This window comes from Triticum urartu, chromosome 1A, assembly GCF_056163025.1.
Source record: "Triticum urartu cultivar PI428250 chromosome 1A, HENAU_Tu73, whole genome shotgun sequence".
Lineage (NCBI taxonomy): Eukaryota > Viridiplantae > Streptophyta > Magnoliopsida > Poales > Poaceae > Triticum > Triticum urartu.
In genome coordinates this window covers 16,544,688-16,562,398 of record NC_141873.1, presented here as the reverse complement: position 1 = coordinate 16,562,398, position 17,711 = coordinate 16,544,688, and the positions used below count along the sequence as shown (strand labels likewise).

Genomic DNA, 17,711 nt, shown 5'->3' with positions numbered 1-17,711 from the left:
TAGCTTCTTCATGTCTTACAGTACGGCAAAGTCATCGATGGAGAGGTTCAATTCTGGCCTCTTGCAACGCATGTCCAGGGTGTGTCCGTCGCTCCTTGTTGCGTCGACCACATGATTGCCAACTTCGGCGTCGACACATCCAACGGCAGCATGGAGAGCTCCAGAATCTGTATGCTGTCCTTTACCCTCTGCTGCTCCCCCGATGCGGTTGCATGCACGCTAGCCCCCAGTAGCAGGACTGTCACCTGCGGACCGCGATGTGTGCGACACCTATGGCCTGGAAGTGGCGGTGGCAGCGCAAGCTTTGTCAGTCATGTCCGCCACGCAGACAAAACCATGAGGCACGAGCCTTGCCGGCCATGTGTAATGGCACTGACGACCAATCACGAAACGGTAGCGGCGGCCAGGCCTGCCGTGTGCTTGGCCACCACGACATGGCGGCAGCAGCTAACCAGCCATGCTGATCGTGTTGTCCAACGTCACCAAGAGATGCGTGGCCGTGGCGAATGTCGGCGAGCGCCTGCCCGCCTTCCTCGGCCGCGAGTGCCTTGACATCGCTGCCGTCCGCGATCACACGACCGTCGCTTTCCAGTCGTTGGCATCCATTGATCGAGGGGCTCAAGAGAGGAGCAGGGAGGCTGCCAAATAGATGAGATCCAAGAGGCAAAGAGAAAGGCGAGATGTTTACGTACTAGATGGGGCGGAGACCTAGGCCGTGGCCCATGCTGCATCCTTTTGTGTAACGAATAAGGAAACAAACTCTACTTTTTTCTCCTGATGGAGAGCTCCGCCAAGGTATTGGCCGGATTTGGCCCATCCGAATGAGTGAGCCTGCTCGCCACGTTCAGTACTCGTCGCTTACGGAAAAAGTTGACTATCCTTTTATATCTCAGCCATCGATCTTTATGATTAACATAAAATCAACGAATATAATAGGATGACGTATGGAGAACTATAAAAGCCTCCGTCCTTTATTATTAGGTAAAGATAAAGATTGCAGACAGGATGGATTGCAGAAGTTTACAAATTTTCTCGTTTTAATATTCCAAATGTGGAAGGGGAGCCTTGGCGCAGCGGTAAAGCTGTTGCCTTGTGACCAGGAGGTCACGGGTTCAAGTCCTGTAAACAGCCTCTTGCAGAAATGTAGGGAAAGGCTGCGTACAATAGACCCAAAGTGGTCGGACCCTTCCCCGGACCCTGCGCAAGCAGGAGCTATTATTGTATTTGGAGACACTTTGAAGGCAATTTTGAGGCAGTTGTTTTCTTATTTGTGATGCATCCTTTTGATGTTGGTGACCGCTGTGAAATTGAGGAAGTTTAGGTGTGGTAATCTTTTTCTTGCTCCTTTGCTCATTAAATCTAATTTTAGCTTGGACTCATTGGAAGTTTTAACCACCTGAATTTCAGGTTGTTGTCGAGGAAATGAATATCTTGACAACAGTCTTTCTCCGTTATGACAACCTGAAGATATATTATCCAAACAATGTACTGGCCAACATACCGATTATGAACTTCTGCAGGAGTCCTGATGTATTCTTCTGTAGGTGAATGCATTTAGAGAGTGCAAAGCCCTTGCCCTAACCCTTAATGATACAAAAATTGCAGTATCCAAGCTCAACCAGATGACTAATGTTGTTGGTGGCATCATCGTGTTTGTTCTCTGGCTTCATATTCTTGGCATAGCGACAACGAATTTCCTTGTTTTCCTTAGTTCACCATTTTTGGTGGCAATTATTGTATTTGGAGACACTTTGAAGGCAATTTTGAGGCAGTTGTTTTCTTATTTGTGATGCATCCTTTTGATGTTGGTGACCGCTGTGAAATTGAGGAAGTTTAGGTGTGGTAATCTTTTTCTTGCTCCTTTGCTCATTAAATCTAATTTTAGCTTGGACTCATTGGAAGTTTTAACCACCTGAATTTCAGGTTGTTGTCGAGGAAATGAATATCTTGACAACAGTCTTTCTCCGTTATGACAACCTGAAGATATATTATCCAAACAATGTACTGGCCAACATACCGATTATGAACTTCTGCAGGAGTCCTGATATGGGAGAAGGAATTGACTTCTATATCCACGTAGCCACACCAGTAGTGAAACTAGCACTCATGAAGGAAAGAATACTACGGTTCGTATTAGTGCCTTTATCACATGGTTTGATCAAAACTGATTTGTTAACAACTGAACTATGAGCATGTTGACAACTAAACGTGAAACATAATTTTGGAAGTTTCCTATGTTTTTTACTTGTGTCATTTAGAATACCACATCGAACTAACCAATTTTTACACTTATGACTCCAGATGCATCAACAACAAGAAAGAGCATTGGTACCCAGGGGCGATGGTTGTCCTTCAAGATGTAGATGAGGCCAACAAACTAAAAATATCCATATGGCTCTGTCACACGTTCAACTTCCAGGACATGGGGATGAGGTGCGTGAGGAGGGAGCTGGTGCTCCAGGAGATGATGAAAGTCCTCAAGGACCTCAACATTGAGTACCGAATGGTACCACTCAACGTGAGCGCACGGAATGTGCCTTCTATTGAATCCACAAGGATGCCAACAACATGGAATTATTCCTGAAGCAGTGAACGTTCATGTGACATTTCATATCCAGATCGGGCATTTCCTATCCAGTTCGAGCATTGAGAGCTACAAGAGCCGCTTGCTACCAACTGGTGAGTAGGACATGATATGAGCTGTTAGCGTGCCTAAGCCAGATCACTTGGTTCGGTCTGTAATTATTGTGTTGTGTAGTATGTACGCTTTGGAACACAATCATTGATCATTTTAAATATTTTCCAATTATGAATAGAAGACACACATGTGTGTGCATGCGTGTAGTTGTTTTCTTCTTCTTAAGGTGGGACTTGGGCCTTGTCGGGCTAGCACGACGTGAGCCCGATATGCCTCAGGATATAGCCATGCCATATCAGCCCAATCCGACCAGCTCTCCTAATGTGCCATGTTGGCACAAAATGCCTCAGGTGTCGCTCAACCCTAGAACATTGACGCGCTTGTGCCGGGCCGGCCTAGGAACGGTCCACGTCGATCCGTTTGCGATGTTGCCGCATAGCGATTCACTGTCCCCGGCAGTGTGCTGCTGTGCATCTTCCTTGAGGAGCACGGTCCCCATCATTAGGTAATTGCGGAGTGAGCCAACAAGAACGGACACCTCCTAGATCTCCTTGGATACAAGTGGGATGATGGTGGGCAACACCGGCCGCCCCTGCGCGGTGAGGGTTGCGGCCAGCTTCTTCGAATGGTGCCATCGAGACGCCACACGGAGGTGGATCGAGATGAGCACTAGTAGGTGTGAAAGATCAACGGTGTCGACTAGACGGGGTATATGAATATGCGACTTACCAAATTTTATTCAAAAACACTTTTTTCATACAATTGTGGAATTGAAAGTTCACTAATGCAATAACTAAGTGAACAACCTATACGAAGTCAACAAATATAAGCAAAATAAGCAAGCTTGTAAAGTAAAGCAGAAGAATAAATGCATCAACACAAGTAGTTGACCCTAAACGTGGATCCTTGTGAGGATCCTACATTGCCGTTTAGCTGCCCCAAATATAGATGTCTGGACTGGCTACAACTCAGGATTACTCCGAGCTATAGCTCAGACATACAATTTTATCCCGGACACTCCAGGTATATCCTGGATACTCCGAGCTATAGCTCAGACACTCTGAACTATCTTAAATCCAACACAAACTCCAGACAACAAAGAGTTTAACATAAAGCATTGAGCTACTTTTCTAGCATTTCCTTGAATATACTATGGGTTTTCTCATTACGCAATGTTATTTCTTGGAATCACCGGAAGCCAAGAAAAATAGAAACTCATAAAATTGTAGTCTTCCTTTCTCTTTCCTTTGGGTGGGGTGGGCGGGGGTTACCAGTGCCTATAATACTTCCTTGTGGTGATAAAAAAACACATTGGTCCCTTAATCTTTCTTCATTATTCATCAAAACCAACTTAGAGGGCCTAGATGAACTTTCAATCTTGTTAGACATATTAGGGTTTGGAACAATGCTCGATACCCTTGGTGGGTACGGCTGTCATATATTTATAAGAAGGAACCATACAAAATACAGGTTATGTTACAACACGTACATCTCATATATATACTTAGTCTAACACCCTCCCTCAATCTTAACTATGTCCTGAAACACTCAGAAGGTTAAGATTGCGACGACATCCTTCAAAAGAAGGCAAGGGCAAGGGTTTAGTGAAAATATCCGCAAGCTGATCCTTAGAAGAAACAAACTTAATCTGAAGGAGCTTCTGAGCAACACGTTCCCTCACAAAATGATAGTCAACTTCGATGTGCTTCGTTCGGGCATGAAATACTGGATTGGATGAAAGGTATGTGGCACCGATGTTATCACACCAAAGAACAGGCGGCTGAGTTGGGGAGACCTTCAACTCTCGAAGCAATGACTGCACCCACATGATCTCAGCTGTGGCATTAGCAACAGCTTTGTACTCAGCTTCGGTACTACTCCGAGACACCGTAGCTTGCTTGCGAGCTTGCCAGGCGATCAAGTTAGGCCCAAAGAACACAGCATGTCCCCCCGTGGATTGCCGATCATTAGGACTACCAGCCCAATCGGCATCAAAAAATGCTGAGATCAGTCCAGAACGTGCAGGCTGAAGATGGAGACCATATGAACCAGTGTGACAAACATAGCACAAGATGCGCTTAACAGCTGGCCAGTGAGAATCACATGGTGCATGAAGATACTGACACACACGGTTAACTGCAAATGATATGTCTGGTCGAGTAATGAGCAAGTACTGCAGTCCACCCACAATGTTGTGGTACTCAGTGGCATCCTCAGGAGAGAGCAAGTCACCAGCAAGAGCTGTCAGTTTGTCTGTGGCAGACATGGGAGTCGTAGCATACTTGCACTGCAACATACCTGCACGACGCAGGACATCCTGAGAGTACTTCTTCTGAGTAAGAGTCAAGCCACTATCAGAATGAAGAACCTCTAGGCCCAGAGAATAATGCAGTTTCCCAAGATCCTTAACAGCAAACTCAGCACCAAGAGGACACAAGCCTATTCGTAGCAGAAGCAGACGAACTGACAAGGATGATGTCATCAACATAGACCAGAATGTACATAGTCACCTCAGGTCGCTGAAGAATAAACAGAGACGTGTCTGTTGTAGAAGGAACAAACCCATGTGCACGAAGAGCAGCGCCAAGACGGGCATGCCATGCACGCGGGGCCTGCTTCAAACCATAGAGAGCTTTGACAAGGCGACACAAATGATGTGGCTGAGCAGGATCAACAAAACCTGGCGGCTGATGCATATACACCTCTTCTTCCAGAACTCCATGGAGAAAGGCATTCTGAACGTCAAGCTGTCGAAGCGACCATCCGCGAGTAACAGCCAAAGAGAGAAGAACACGAATAGTAGTTGGTTTAATAACAGGACTGAATGTGTCTTCGTAATCAATGCCGTACCGTTGTTTGAATCCCTTGGCAACCAAGCGTGCCCTGTACCTCTCAATGGAGCCATCAGCATGTTTCTTCACCTTAAATACCCATTTAGAGTCAATGATATTGACACCAGATGGAGGTGGAACAAGATGCCAAGTGTTGTTTCTTTGAAGAGCATGAATCTCCTGCTCCATCGCAGCACGCCAATGTGGGATGCCAAGCGCTGCTCGAAAATGTCGTGGTTCAGTCGTAGGGTCAGCCTCAGCATGCACCACACAGGCCGCAAGCCACGCGACAGTGCCATCAGTGCGCTTCTTCGGTTGGAAGATGCCACTTTTGCTGCGAGTATGGGGACGCAGGACGACAGGAGGTGATGGCGCTGGAGCTGCCACATCAGAGGAGCCGCTGTCCATCAGCAGCGAGGAGGACGCGCCGGCGGGCGAGTCAACAAGTGCATCTGGTGGCACGGTCAGGGTCGGCGAAGACAGACCGGGCGTGACCGGCCTCGACGGACCAGGCGACGAAGACTCGGTGACCTGCGAGTCCCCCGGCCCAGGGGATAGCGCCGCGGGTCCAGCCGGCCCGGCCGACAGCTCCGCAGGTTCGGCCGGCCCAGGCGACAGCGAGGCCGCTGGCCCAGGCGATTCGGGCACCCCGTCGGATCCACGTGCATGGGACATGCATGCGTGATCGACGTCGGGGTCAGACGGGGTAGTGACGGGGGCAGCCTCGTCGAGCGCCTCGTCCGGCGTAGCAGCAGCTGGTGCAGGTGTGGCTGTATCATCATCCAGAAGCTCAAGTCGAGCGCCTCGTCCAGTCCCTGCACCATGGTTAGGCAACAACATAGGAGAATATGCAGCATCCACAAATTGATCAGGCAAAACTGGAAAAGAGTGCAACTCGGTGACGGGAGTATCTGTGGGTGATGTGAGCGTGGAAAACGGGAAGACAGTCTCATCAAACACAACATCACGAGAAATGTAAACACGATTTGTCGGAATGTGAAGACACTTGTAACCTTTGTGGAGAGGACTGTATCCAAGAAACACACATTGTTTGGATCGATACTCAAGTTTATGCTTATTGTATGGACGAAGATGCGGCCAACACGCACAGCCGAACACTTTGAGGAGGGAGTAATCTGGAGTTTCATTAAGCAACACTTCTAGCAGAGACTTCATGTGAAGACGTCGTGTGAGAATCCTGTTTATCAAAAAACAGGCAGTAACAAAAGCATCGCTCCAGAACCGAAACGGGACAGAGGCATGTGCAAGAAGTGTCGGGCCAGTTTCAACTATGTGACGGTGCTTGCGTTCAGCTGCACCATTCTGCTGATGTGTATGAGGACAAGACACATGGTGTGAGATGCCAAGCTTCTTACGATACTCACCCCCCCCCCCCAGTCTGACTGAACATGGATAATTTTGTGCTTAAGCAATCGTTCAACATGTGCTTGAAATTGCATAAAGACATGAAACACATCAGATTTGCGCTTAATAAGATAAATCCAAGTAAAGCGACTGAAAGCATCGATGAAACTGACATAATAGTTGTGACCACTAACAGAAGTTTGGGCATAGCCCCACACGTCTGAAAACACAAGTTCAAGAGGAGCCGTGACAACACGACTTGATACAGAAAAAGGCAACTGATGACTCTTGCCTTGTTGACAGGCATCACACACTAGAAACTCCTTATTACTCGACTCAACAGGAAGACGATGACGATGAAGCACATGGCGCACAAATGGGAGTAGCGGGGTGGCCAAGGCGAGAGTGCCACTGCGACGATGACACCTGAACACCACTGAAAACTTGAGAGACTCGTGGCACATCAAGCGCGTATAAGCCGTCGCAAGCTCGACCACTAAGAAGAACGTCCCTCGTGTCCCGGTCCTTAACAAAAAAATGGAAAGGGTGAAACTCAACAAACACATTGTTGTCACGAGTTAATTTAGGAACCGAGAGTAAACTACGTGTGACTGAAGGAACACGAAGGACATCAAGCAGACGCAAGGTTTTAGTGGTACGTGAAAGGAGAGATGCCTAACCAACATGTGAGATGGGCATACCTGATCCATTGGCCGTGCGGACCTGATCGTGATCGGTGTAGGGCTGGCGAGTGGCCAGCTTGTCAAGCTGGCTCGTCAAATGGTCCATAGCGCCCGTGTCCATGTACCAGGCAGGATCCACCGAGTATGAAGGAGTGAACCCGGGATCCGGTGTAGCGAGAGCAGCTTGCTTCTCATTGCCCTTCCCATTGTTTCCAATGCCAAGAAAATCTCGTTTAAAGCGACGATGGCAGCGAGACGCCAAGTGCCCCTCAATGCCGCAGAGTTGACACTCAACCCCACCACCACATGCCTCGCAGTGGAGCCGCTTGCAGCCAGCCGTCGGAGGTTGAGCGGGTGGACGGGGCTGGTTGCTCGAGGTCGGCGGCGCTTTCTGCTTGGCACCGCGGGCGCCCCTGCGGAGAGCGGCGTTCGCAGAAGGACCCTCCGTGTAGACGCCAACGGAGCGGCGAGCAGAGAGCCTCTGTTCGGTGTTGAGGAGGCGTGCATAGAGATCGCGAGGCGGCATCGGCGTGTCACGTCCATTGATGTTTTCAACGAGAGAATCATAGTCCTCATCAAGCCCATTGAGAATGAATGAAGTGAACTCCTCATCACGGAGAGGCTTCCCAATGAATGACAGTGTATCAGCCAGGTTTTTGACCTTGTTGAAGAAGGCCGTGACGGAGAGATTATTTTTCTTGACCTCACCCAGCTGATTACGGATGGCAGAAGAACGAGCCAGCGACTGTGAGGAGAAGCTGGAGTCGAGCGTGGCCCATGCGTCCCTTGACGTCACGGCAAAGACCACCATGCCGGCCACGGAGGGATTGAGCGAGGACTAAATGGCACCCAGAATAGCCTGATCCTGAGCAATCCACCGACGATGAGCAGGGTTGGACACCATGACAGAATCACCAGCAGCCGAGGGCACCGGAACCATGGCCGGAGGACACGGGAGAGTACCGTCAACATACCCCTCAAGATAGTGACTACGCATCAGCGGCAACACCTGAGCGCGCCACAGGAAATAGTTATCGGCAGAAGTTTCACGGTCACCAGATGAGCGAAGTGAAACGATCCTGGTTCAGCCACCGATGCGAAGAGATGCGAGTCGTACGTCGGAGGAGCACTGTATGGGATCAGCGCATCGGCCGACGGAGGCGCACGGTAGTGTTGGTGATGACCGTAGGGCGCCGTAGGAGATATACCGTAGGGCTGCAGGGGCGGCGTGACGGACGGCGCATGAGCGGCGTAGGGCGCGCCATACGGCGTCTTGTAGGGCACCACGGAGGACGAAGCATACGGCACCAGCGACGGCGCGACGTACGGCGCGGGATACGGCCCGCCGTAGAGCACCTGGACGGGGGCACCACGGGGGCCTGGAGCCGGCGGCGCATCGCGAGACGGAGGCCCGCCGTAGGGAAGTTGCGCAGAGGCGCCATGGAGCTGCGGCGCGAGAGACGCATCACGGGACAGCGGCGCGTTGGAGCTGTAGTTTGCTGTGTAGAACGCATCGCGGGGACCTGATGCATGCACGCCGTAGGGCTGCTGTGTAGAGTTCGCTGCAAGAGAAGCATCACGCGAGACCGATGCATCATTGGCAAGCGATGGATGGATCGGTGGCGATCGGGGCGCTGGAGGACGCGAGCCCGATGCAGCCGGACGAGCCCAGGCGAGCGGGGTCAATGCCATGAACGGCGATTCCGTCGCCAGGGTTGACAGAGGCGGCACGGCGGCGGAGGCCGACGCGGCGGTGGCAGAGGAGGCGGAAGCACGGCGCGGATTGAATGCGTCGTCAGATACCATGTTAGACATATTAGGGTTTGGAACAATGCTCGATACCCTTGGTGGGTACGGCTGTCATATATTTATAAAAGGGAACCATACAAAATACAGGTTATGTTACAATACATATATCTAATATATACTTAGTCTAACAAATCTTCAATCGCCCCATTTTTCTGGTGATTCATGCCAAATTGGTTAAATGTTAGAATTAGATTATAGGAAAAATTTTGATTTGGGATTCTTCAATGCATGTTGAGCATCCCCTGAAGTTGTGCATTTATTTTGTTTCTCTTCAAATGCAAAATGCACAGTTTTAGATATGTGATAGATAACTCACGTCAAAATGCACAGTTTTAGAATCCCTGGGGTGCATGGTGTGGCAAATTAAATATCATAATTAAAGACACCATGCACAGTTCTAGTAGTCCCTCAGCGACCGCCGACCAGTTTACTTTAGCGAACAGGTCTTTTTCCCACTAGTTATTTTCTTCTTTCTGTTCATTTTTTGTTTTTTCGTTTCATTTTCATTTTTCCATTTCCTTTTTTTCTTTTTTCAAAAATATGCTTGCACTTTTAATTTTTTTCCTTCAAATATTTATTTAGAAAAGCATTTACTGTTTTTAATTTATCTCTTTGTATTTATTAGGTACTCCCTCCGTAAACAAATATAAGAGCGTTTAGATCATTACTTTAGTAATCTAAATGCTCTTATATTAGTTTACAGAGGAAGTATGTTAAAAACTTAAAATATAGGTTTTAAGTATTTGTTTCATTTATAATATTAAATACTTTTTCTTTCGAACCTGGCATGGATGCTTATCATGGACATGCCCACATACTAGCAAAATTTAGGGTCATATCAAGGATGTTCAAAACAAACCATGTTCAACGTAGGATGTTCGGTTAGGCTAGAAGCCAAAAGGCTCCATCTGAGAGCAGGTTGTTTTTTGACATCCTTGAAATGAACACCTATCCACTTTCAACCGAGAAGATTTTGAACATAGAATATGCTCTTCATTTATTTAAAACATTGTAAGAAACAACAAGAAATCATCAAACACTCATTTCTTCTAGGCGTCTATCCACACCAAGATGCATGCAGAGGAAGCTCCGAACGAATGAGAGAAAATGAAGGCACAAGCTAATCGGCATTATTCAGGCAAGCGACAACAGGAGATGATCCGCCGTGCAATCACGCGGCGGGCGTGCAGCGGCGCTCGCAGAAGTTGGTGATGCTGTCCACGCACTGGAAGCCGGCGGTGGACCTGACGCAGCTCTTGCAAGCCGAGTTGCATCCGGTCGGCGACACATCCTGGCACCTGCACTGCGGTGGGATGGACTTGGTGCACACGCCGCACTTGTCGCAGCACGGCCACGGGCTTGCCCCTGCAGGCAGCAACCAATATCAATGAACTGCTACACTGGTGACTTTGAGTTACTCGATCGGCGAGGAGCAAAACAGAAGCGATTTCGAATCAAGAAAGAAAGAAGGGTCCCTCACCTTGGCCATGTGTGAGGGGCAGCGCTGTTAGGACGGCAACGACGGCCAACGCGAGGAGCAGCGCCTGAGGCCTCATGCTTGCTTGCAAGGATGGGAGCCGGCTCGTGGTTTGGCTTGGCTATCTGAGACTGAGTGTGCGCCGCTAATGCCTGATGCGATGGGTATGGAATGCATGCCTTCTTCTTATAGGAGTCTCGGCTGAGGCAGACGAGAGCAAAAGCAACAAGTCCAAAGAAAAAGTCATAACAGAAGACTTTTCCGTTTGTCCCCCTCTGATGTCGATGTCGGGACTTGCCAACGCATGGCGCCGTCGCCTCCATTGAATAATCTGAACAAGAGTACAACCAGACAGTACTCCACTTATGTGGTTGGTTTGTGTGGATTGGCTTTGAATTTGTGATAATTTGAACAAGAGTACAACCAGTACAAGAATAAGGCCAATACTAGAGGCTGTGATCGGTCCTTGTTTGGTGCTGGGTATCTTCTGGCTAGGATACGCTCAGACCATATAAATGGATGGGAGAAGGGCACCCATCGCCGTCTCCTTCTGTGAATCTGACTACGCTGAGACCATGTGCTGGGTATTTTCTCATTCAAAAAACGTGGAGACTGGAGATGGGTACGGCATCAGTGTGTGACAAGGCATCAGAGAACGATGAGTTCCCGCTGTACATGCGCTGGGAACTGATGCTGCCGATTCCACCGTCCTGTTGCCGAGCATGGAGTTAGAGCATCAACAGCCGGCTCCTCAAACGCCCCCTATACATATAGGCGACCGGCCAGGTCAGTGACCGGTCACAAAATCATGTTGTTGCAGAAACTAGCAAGCACGATCACAGAGAACGAACGCGTGGGAGAGAGATGGAAGACACAGAGGTTTTGCGATCCTCTAACAACTTGGTAGTTTTTCTGTTTCTCTCCTTATTTATCTGAACTCAAATGAGCTCCTGAAAACAAGCAAGAAATGGTCATGCGCGCCAAGCTTACAGGTCATGCCATCCTACGACACTCGAATGTGCAAGATCCCTACATGGTCGCGGCGAGGAATGCGTGATCCATGCCATCCCATCACGATTCCTACGGCGAGCTGAAAACTAGCTAACTACTCCCTCCGTTCCTAAGTCTTTCTAGAGATTCCACTATGGACTACATAGTGAGCAAAATGAGTGAATCTGCGTTCTAAAATATGTCTATATACATCTATATGTAGTTTGTAGTGGAATCTCTAAAATGACTTATATTTAGGAACAGAGGAAGTACTTAACAGAAACACTAACTGAACCCGTACGTGGATAGATACACGCTGACTGTCAGGTTTATTCAGAGAACTGAAATTTGCTAAGTCTAAAACTAAGTGTGTGAGCGGATTATCCAGCAAATAATGGGTGAAGGTTTTTTCTAATACCAGGGTAAATATGTGATTTAGTGATTTTTGACTGCTGGTCAGCTGATGTGGCCGCTTTATTTGCCACTTGTGCACTTAGAAGCGAACCCACCACCCATCAATAATCATATCAGTGGAGTTAAAATGATAGATTAGAGCTAGCTGCAATGAATTACATCAAAAGATGTTGTTTTATCAAAAAAATAAATAGCGAAGAGTTAGTGTTCTTTCGAAAATCGACCCCAATACTTAGTGGTTTGTGCAATTTCCTACCCCCCTCAATGGTACAGAGAAGCGGCATCTTTATAAGATGAGATGATTGTGAAATATCACCATGTGAAAATGCATAGAATTTGACAACTGCTAAGCAAATCCTTGTGCAAATCTCATGTTGACACTACTTGTACATTGTTGGAGTATGTTAATTTGCAAAACCAAGTCTTAACGCCGGCCCCTTTTTGTTGTTGTTGGAAAACCTATTGACCACCCTTGTGTTACCAGCTGTATTGTTGAAGAATAATCGTAACATCTCCGGATGTTTATGCACATAGGGCAGGGCGTTGTTCAATTTTCTGTTCTGACTAAAGCGTGCACCATTTTATTGTGTGGTACCAGCACATAGACAATAGGCATCATGTAGTATCTGCACCATTCATGTGAGCTCTTAGGGTATCTGCACCATTCATGTGAGTTCTTGAACGACAGTGATGGCGTGTCGCTGCGGAGGCTTCATTTCATCACAGGCCTCACACTTCCATCAAGCCCAATCAGAAGCCACACTCACGCACTTATCAAGCCAAATCGGAAGCTACACTAAAGCATAAGCACAACATAGCCCAATTATTGCCCACAACCTGCCAAACTTTATTCTTTCAGTACACCTATCTATTTCAAGATTACGAACTTGGGTTCCACATCCGTTTGTGCGTCCAATTAAGCTCTCCGGCTTGCATAGCGTGACTTTCCTAATTAAATCACTAAATAAATTTTGCACAAATCAGTGAACATCTTTTAATTAGGGTAAACGTGAGGTTAAATACATGAATTCCATACTTCCATAGTGGGTTTTAATAATTATTTTTTGCGAGATTTTGCTTGTGCATGTAGATACTTGTCAACTCAAAATAGTCACTCCTAAACCAGTTAAATCATCTCCAAAAATCCATAGTTCATTTCATGACAAATTATCTTCTCCGTGAATACGATACTGAAACTTTTAAAACCAAACTTACATAGGGATTGATATTTTTTAACAAACTACACAAAAGGTTCAACTAAAGATTTTGAGCATAGACTATGCTCTTGTGCGCTTATTGTAACGTTCATTTCTTCTCGGGATCAATCCAGATGCAAAGGGAGCTAAAGCTCTGAGCAGCCGGCGTGCAGCAGCTCTCGCAGAAATCGTTGATGCGGTTTGTGCACTGGAAGCTGTTGTGGCCTGATGGCGGACATGACACAGCTCTTGCACTTGGTCGACGGTAAAAAACCCAGGAGCTTAAGTAATTCCAACGCGTGCACCCCGGAGAGTTGGACTTGGTGCACGAGTCACAGTTGTCGCAGGACGGCCATGGGTTCGCCACTGCAGGCAGCAAACAAGCATCGGTAAGCTGCTATACTGACCTACTCGAGGAGGAGCAAAACAGAAGCGATTTTGACACAGTGAAATGGATGAACAAAGAAAGAAGAATCCCGGCCTCACCTTGGCTGTGGGCGAGGGACAGTGCTGCGAGGACAGCGAACGCGACGAGCAGCACCTGAGGCCTCATGCTTTGCAAGGATGGGCCTGGTTTGAACTTTGGAGGGAGGGACCTCGTGCTTTGGCTTGGCTATTCCGGGACTTGTCAATGCTCATCAGCGTGGTCGCCTCCATTGTCAGTCTTTTTGGTTAGTTTGTGTGGATGTTGAGAGAACAATTATTGTGAAGAAGAAAGCCAGGAGGACTATACTAGAGGATGTACGAGCTCGGTCCTTGATTGCTACCTGTTGGGAATCTTCAACTAGGATATGCTCAGAAACGTGTGGACGAGATGGACGGAATCCAATAAATTTCCTTCAACGAATCTGACTATTCCGGTAGTGGGGATGGGCACGGCATCACAGAAATGATGAGAGGGAAGAAGATATCACGAAGGTGCGCTGTGAACAGAGCGAGGAGCTGGCCGGCCAGCCGAAGCTGAGAAAGAAGCATTTTTTTCTCGAATACGCATAAGCAGAGAAGAAGCGGCAAAGAAGCCGGGCACACATCCCACCTGTACTATGATACATGCATCACCTAGATCAACCCATGCCAATGCAATAAGGCAAATCACAGAGCTATCAAGCCGCGTCACAGCCAACACCGAAGACCTCTACAACATGACCAACATCTGAGGACAGCACAAACCAACATAACCCACCCATTTGCGCTAAGAGGAAGTCGGCAGGTGGATGGCAGGGCTTGGTCAGACCTGGAGTGGCGTCGTCGAGAGAGCGTCGGCGACGATGTACATTGCGCCTCGAAGGCCCAAGCCCAGAGCAATTGCCGACACCAACTTGAGCCACACCATCAGGACTCCTCGAGCAACAAGACGATGCCTCCATGGAGGGAACGCCGCCATCACCTGGTCCGAAAGTCAGACCAAGGGTTTCCCCCGAGCACGAGGGAGGGAGTCGGATCAGGGCCAAGACAATGCCTCCAGGGAGGGGACGGCACCCGCGGGAGTCGACATTGTCAGCCTCGGCCATCGCGAAGCAGGGATTTCTCCCAACCCCAGATCACATATCCTCATGTTCGGAGCTTCTCAAACGAGTCAGCCACCGCTGCTGCAGGAGGAGAGGGCATATCGTAGTATAGTATCCGCCACCACCGCATGAGCCAGATCAAGAACAGGGCATGGCAGCCTACCTAGATCGAAGCCGCAACCACAACACCACCTCCACCGCGACCACATGGCACCACCACCTCCACCACGCATCATAGCACGCCACCACCACCTCCTCCACCGCACATCACAGCACGCCACCACCACCACCTCCGCGCGAGGCATCACGAAGACCACCCCGGAATGCGCCGCCATGCCAAGCCCCGCCAGCCGCCAGACAGAGCAGACCCCGGGCGCTCGCGGCACCAGATCCAGGCCAAGCCCAGACCCACCGCATTCCCGCAACTCAGGCCATCCTCAACCATGCCGTGGAGGCCGCCGGCCGGCGCTCGAACCACCACCCCGCAGCAAACGGATATTGCAGGAGGACCACATATCTGCCGCCACCGGCGGAAGCCACAGCCGGCTACCCACGCTGCCCACGCAGTTGTGGTTGCACCGCCCCAGCATCCGAATTCCGCCGCCCCGCATGGCACCAAGGGGCACCGCTGCGCGCCAGCTGGAGGCCTCGTCGTGGAGCAAGGAGGCGAGCCCGCCACCGCCGTCTGCCGGACGTGCTTCGCTCACCGGCTTCCTCCGGTGGCGGCGGGAAAAGCAGGTGGATTGCGGAGGGGGTCGGGGGAGGCGGCTAGGGTTCACCCAAGCCGTCCCCCTGGAGGCAGCGCGAGCGAACGTGTTTTTTCCAGTGACTAACAAAAATAACTGTTACAAGACCGAGAATGGTGTACCCCGGCGCTCCCACCCCTTCGTCGTACCCTAGGTCTGTCAACCATGCCACCTGCATGGCCATGGTTGCCCACCCGCACCTGAGACACACGCTCGGCCCCCAAACGACATGCCTCCCGCTGCCAGAGCCGCCGCCCTGCAACCATACAACCCCGAGACTGCACAAAGGCCCCTGCTTTGGCCCAACCGGCAGCCCCCAACCGATGGAGCCTCCAACAGACGCTCCAATCCAAACATCGGCATACCTGCACCAACCCGCCCGCGGCCAAGGATATGGGGAGAAGGAGGGGACGCATCCAGACTGACAGACTTGTGCTTGCGACAAGTGACACGACTGCATCGAGGCCACCCCATCCCTCCTACTGAGTTCCCCTATCAACATGGGGAAAGGTGGAGGAGGAGCGGACGCATCCGGACCAGCACACCAATGTGCCGGTGACAAGTGAAATGTGCATCGAGGTCATCAATTCCTCCTACCGAGCTCCACGCCGAACACGAGGAAAGGGAGAGAAGAAGGAGCAGACGCATCCGGACCGCCAAACGCCTATGCCGGCAACAAGTAATGCGGCCGCATCGAGGCTACCCACCCCTGCTATCGAGCTCCCCATCAAACACACTGCCATGTCGCCCCACCATGGCAGCCGACATACATGCCCGCGAGGCCACCACCAATCGCACGCCCACTGACAAGAGGTACTAAATCGACCCGTAGCGCAGCCAAGGTAGTCACCAGGGAGGCCCTCCCGCCCCGAGCGCCGCCATCCAGCCGCAAGGGCCCGACTGGACGGGGGACTCCCACCCCCACTGTTGTCGCGCCGCCCCTTCACCATTGCACCGCGGTCAGAGAGACTGCCCGTGGCCCAGGCCGCCCACGACCCGCAGCGTCAGAAGCGGATCCGGATGCGCTGCCGCCATCACCACCCATTGGCCTACACCTCTACCATGCTACCGGTCGCACCGCCGCCCCGCCACCGTCACCGGCCCGCTCAAGAGAGATGACGTGCTACCACGGCCGGCACCTACCGCCACATCCCGGCCAGTTAGATCCGGCCCGCACAACACCCCCCGCGTGAGTACACAAAGCTGCCCACAATGTACAGACTTCGCCCGCGCGTGCCCCCTGGCGGTGGCGAGGGAGGGGGAGGAGAGGAGGGGAGGCGGCGGCCCTAGGGTTAGCCTCCCGGGCGCTTGCGGGGGTGTCGCGGGAGGAGGAGGAGGGGAGATCCAATCTGCTATTTTTCACACGCTTCCATTATTAGTGACGACGACATCGTGACACAGGTCTTTCCACTAGGCTGAGGGGCCACTAGTAGAAAAAGGGCCATTTGTCCCGGTTCGTAAGGGCCATTTGTCCCGGTTGCTGAGCCGGCACTAAAGGGTCGCTATAAAGCCCTAGGCCTTTAGTCCCGGTTCTTACACGAACCGGTACAGATGGGCCTCCACGTGGCCAGTGAGGCGAGCACAGGCAGGAGGCCCTTTGGTCCCGGTTGGTGGCACCAACCGGGACCAATAGGCATCCATGCGTCAGCAGCTCGCAAGAGCTGAGGTTTTTGTTTTTTTAAGGGGTGGGTTTTGGGGGATTAATTTAGGTGTTTCATATATTGTGTTAGTTAGCTAATTAATAGAGAGAAGTGTCCTTTCTTATCCCCGTGCTTGGTCGACGCTACGTACTATACGTATAGAGAGGACTCGACACGCTAGCTAGTAAGCAAAAATGAAGGAAACAGAAGATCGTCATGAACATATGCATACAGAGAGAAGTGATATCGACCTCTCCTTCTCCGAGAGATCGGTCGAACAACAAGTTTTCGTATATCTATCCGACGCTACTGGCTACATATATACAATATAAGATTTCTTACAATATAATCCCCTAATTATATATGAACTCAGGGTCCACATGGTATTCTCCGTCTTTATCGATCACGTGGTCA

The 17,711-nt window shown here is 50.1% G+C and overlaps 2 protein-coding genes, 1 non-coding gene and 1 pseudogene across 3 annotated transcripts; 1 reads left to right on the top strand and 3 right to left on the bottom strand.

The window, feature by feature from the left end:
- The first annotated feature begins 457 nt into the window (after positions 1-457).
- On the top strand, positions 458-2,584 carry LOC125532539 (mechanosensitive ion channel protein 5-like; annotated as a pseudogene).
- Positions 2,585-2,984: 400 nt separating this feature from the next.
- Positions 2,985-8,328, bottom strand: LOC147988446 (uncharacterized). Its single transcript, XM_087534854.1, has 6 exons — positions 7,536-8,328; positions 5,319-6,284; positions 4,937-5,101; positions 4,767-4,891; positions 4,434-4,664; positions 2,985-3,116 (listed from the first exon to the last, which is right to left on the bottom strand). The coding sequence occupies exons 1-6, from the start codon at positions 8,326-8,328 to the stop codon at positions 2,985-2,987; spliced, it is 2,412 nt and encodes an 803-aa protein (XP_087390980.1).
- A 1,969-nt stretch (positions 8,329-10,297) lies between these two features.
- LOC125537487 (Bowman-Birk type trypsin inhibitor-like) lies at positions 10,298-10,962 on the bottom strand. Its single transcript, XM_048700833.2, has 2 exons — positions 10,807-10,962; positions 10,298-10,691 (listed from the first exon to the last, which is right to left on the bottom strand). The coding sequence occupies exons 1-2, from the start codon at positions 10,880-10,882 to the stop codon at positions 10,498-10,500; spliced, it is 270 nt and encodes an 89-aa protein (XP_048556790.1). The 5' UTR covers positions 10,883-10,962; the 3' UTR covers positions 10,298-10,497.
- A 2,376-nt stretch (positions 10,963-13,338) lies between these two features.
- On the bottom strand, positions 13,339-14,162 carry LOC125537410 (uncharacterized). The gene is made up of 2 exons (XR_015615335.1): positions 13,890-14,162; positions 13,339-13,769 (listed from the first exon to the last, which is right to left on the bottom strand). It is a non-coding gene; the product is annotated as an uncharacterized LOC125537410 (transcript).
- Positions 14,163-17,711: the final 3,549 nt, after the last annotated feature.